Source organism: Telopea speciosissima, chromosome 9 (genome assembly GCF_018873765.1).
Source record: "Telopea speciosissima isolate NSW1024214 ecotype Mountain lineage chromosome 9, Tspe_v1, whole genome shotgun sequence".
Lineage (NCBI taxonomy): Eukaryota > Viridiplantae > Streptophyta > Magnoliopsida > Proteales > Proteaceae > Telopea > Telopea speciosissima.
Genome location: NC_057924.1, coordinates 54719684 through 54722350, shown reverse-complemented (window position 1 = coordinate 54722350; position 2667 = coordinate 54719684). Strand labels below are relative to the sequence as shown.

At 42.3% G+C, this 2667-nt stretch overlaps 1 protein-coding gene across 1 annotated transcript; it reads left to right on the top strand.

Annotated features, from left to right (window-relative positions):
- The first annotated feature begins 617 nt into the window (after nt 1-617).
- On the top strand, nt 618-1022 carry LOC122639115 (ethylene-responsive transcription factor RAP2-4-like). Its single transcript, XM_043831946.1, has one exon. It carries the CDS (start codon nt 618-620, stop codon nt 1020-1022), a length of 405 nt encoding a protein of 134 aa, XP_043687881.1.
- The last annotated feature ends 1645 nt before the right edge of the window (nt 1023-2667 follow it).

Genomic DNA, 2667 nt, shown 5'->3' with positions numbered 1-2667 from the left:
ATACTCAGGAGCTTCCACAACCTACGGGTGCGAGAGTTGCTGGGTAGATTATTTTGGAGAAGGGTTACAAAATCTTGTTTGAGTTTCTGTTTCAGGGACCATTCAATTCGCTCGCCGGAAACAACAGAGAAACAAGTTGGGTTGGTTCGTCGATGGAAACTGAGAGATGTTGGGTAGACGAATTGGGGAAGACGGGCAGTGACCAATTATGTTTTAACCTTTTTGTTAAAAAATTTAGTCAAGATTCTTGGTTTCTTGGATTTTCCAACCGTGAATGTGATTTTATTCAATTACCTTTATAAATTTATTTTCAACAATGTCCTTAATTATAGTTTTAAAAGGATACTAGGTGTCTTGTTACGTTTGGGTAAATAACAGTCCCTTGTTATGTTAATAATTCTCATTTTTGGTTTTTTTTCATTTTTGCGAACTTCTCTTCCGTCTCTCTACTCTTCCCACCGTCAAGTGAAGCGCACGGAATCGGAGACGGTTCTTACTGCCGGAGTTGTCGCTGTGACTGTCAAACGACGAGTGCGAGCCCCTGCAGCACGACCCACGATCCACGACCCACTCCTCTCAAAGCTCTACAGAGGGCTAAGACAACGACATTGGGGGAAATGGGTTGCAGAGATCCGACTACCGAAGAACCGTATTCGGCTTTGGCTCAGCACGTTCGACACAGCTGGGAGGTGGCTTTGGCCTACAATAAGGCCGCTTACAAGCTCCAAGGAGAGTTTGCGAGGCTGAACTTTCCCAATCTTCGACATCAAATTAACGTCGGAGGAGAGTTTAGTGATTATGAGCCCTTGTATTCCTCAGTGGATGCGCTTCAGGCGATTTGTCAAGGCCTATCTACCTCGCAGAAAGAGGAGAAACTAGGGAAGCCTGCGTTTTATTCCGAAAAGAAGGCGAACGGTGGTCAATCGCATTCACAAGCGCGTTCGCCAGTAGGCAATGTAGAATTTCTGGAAACGAAGGATTGTAAGGTGGAGAGCGCACCATCTTACTGTTCATTGGGGTAATGAGTTTTTGACATTTGCAGCGCTACCTTGGAGAGTCTGGCAAGGTTAGAGTCACTTAAGTAGAGGATCTTAGTGAAGTCATGTTAATATGTCTCATCTCTCCATGCACCTTTGTCTGCTAGTTTTTTCTTGCTTGACCAGATTGAAGTCACTATTATGTAATTGTCTAATCTTTACTTTTTGCTCTAATTTGTAATTTGTGCGCATTTTCTGAGGTATATTTACTTGTCTTCTTCAGCATAAGATTGTGGTCTTTTGTGTGTTGTGTAAATCTTTGCAAAGCATGTGGTGGTGTGAGCGAGCTCTGCTTTTTAGTGACGGTGGTATTCACTAGTAAAGCCTTGATTCTTGATGGGAAAATGAAATCTTGATAAGAATTAGATGGTGAGGAATGAAGAATTGAGGATGGGCCTGCTGGTAATGTTGCAATAAACTCCCCTATGATGCTTACAAAGCCGCCTGTGAAAACCACAAAAAACTTGAGATTTAAGAATCTAATAGAAACTATGAACACATACAATGAACCTTACCTATAAAAGCACTAACCACAAATAACTTTGGGGAACAAAGGCTTGGCATTTGGCAGGTAGCAGTAGCACAGCCGCACAGGTAGGTCTGAGTCTTGACTCTTGCCTGTGAGAGAAAAAGAACATATATTTTTGCTGTTAGAAATTGCTGGTCATTCCGGTGGCTACTGCAACGGGCTAATTAACATCATTTGTTGTAACAAATTCTGACTCGAGCAGCGGTTCGCCTGGTCGGGTCGTCCTAGAATCGTCCTGTATAGGCAAAACCACAAGGGAGACGAAGAAGTGTCGGTCTGAGCTGATTAGTGCACTCCAATGCTTAATTCAGAGCGTGCAACAGATAAATCTCAAACTAGAGAACTTAAGCAAGCAAAAGTGAAGTGTCCATACCTAAGACTGGCATGGCTATTTATAGCTTTGAGCGGCTAAACGGTACTCAAACGTTTCCTGTTTATGGACTATAATTTCGATTTCAAGTCGTCCTTGGTGGCATGATCTCTGGTCGACACTTGTGTCACGTAGGGTCATGCGAGAAGTGTGATTAGGGTCACGCGGGACGCATGTCCCCAACCTGACCGTAGTCCCTTGTTGCATTGAGTTAACCGCAAATCTTGGTTAGTTTGGATTATCCCAAGGTCGATATAGCGGCCCGAACTCATAGCGGCCCAGCCTGAGCCGACCTGCCTATCCACGTGTAACGTATGGATTGGTCTCGGTCAATTATGATCTATCACTGCTCCATCTCCGGCGAAGACTTTATTCAGAGTAGCCAGAGACTAGAGAGAAACGAAAGCTGAGAGAGAATGAGAGGGAAAGGTAAAAATCAAAAAATGAAAAACCAAAAGTAAAAAAAATTAAAATTAAAATTCAAAAGTAAATTTTAATTTGGTTTTAACGTGTAACGTATGGATTGGTCTCGGTCAGTTATGACCTATCACTGCTCCATCTCCGGCGAAGACTATATTCAGAGTAGCCAGAGACTAGAGAGAAACGAAAGGTGAGAGAGAATGAGAGGGAAAGGTAAAAATCAAAAAATGAAAAACCAAAAGTAAAAAATATTAAAATTAAAATGCAAAAGTAAATTTTAATTTGATTTTCTAACCGTTGGATCAATCAGA

Coding starts and splice junctions, on each gene's coding strand:
- LOC122639115 (XM_043831946.1), top strand. CDS start 618: ATGGGTTGCAGAGATCCGACTACCGAAGAACCGTATTCGGCTTTGGCT.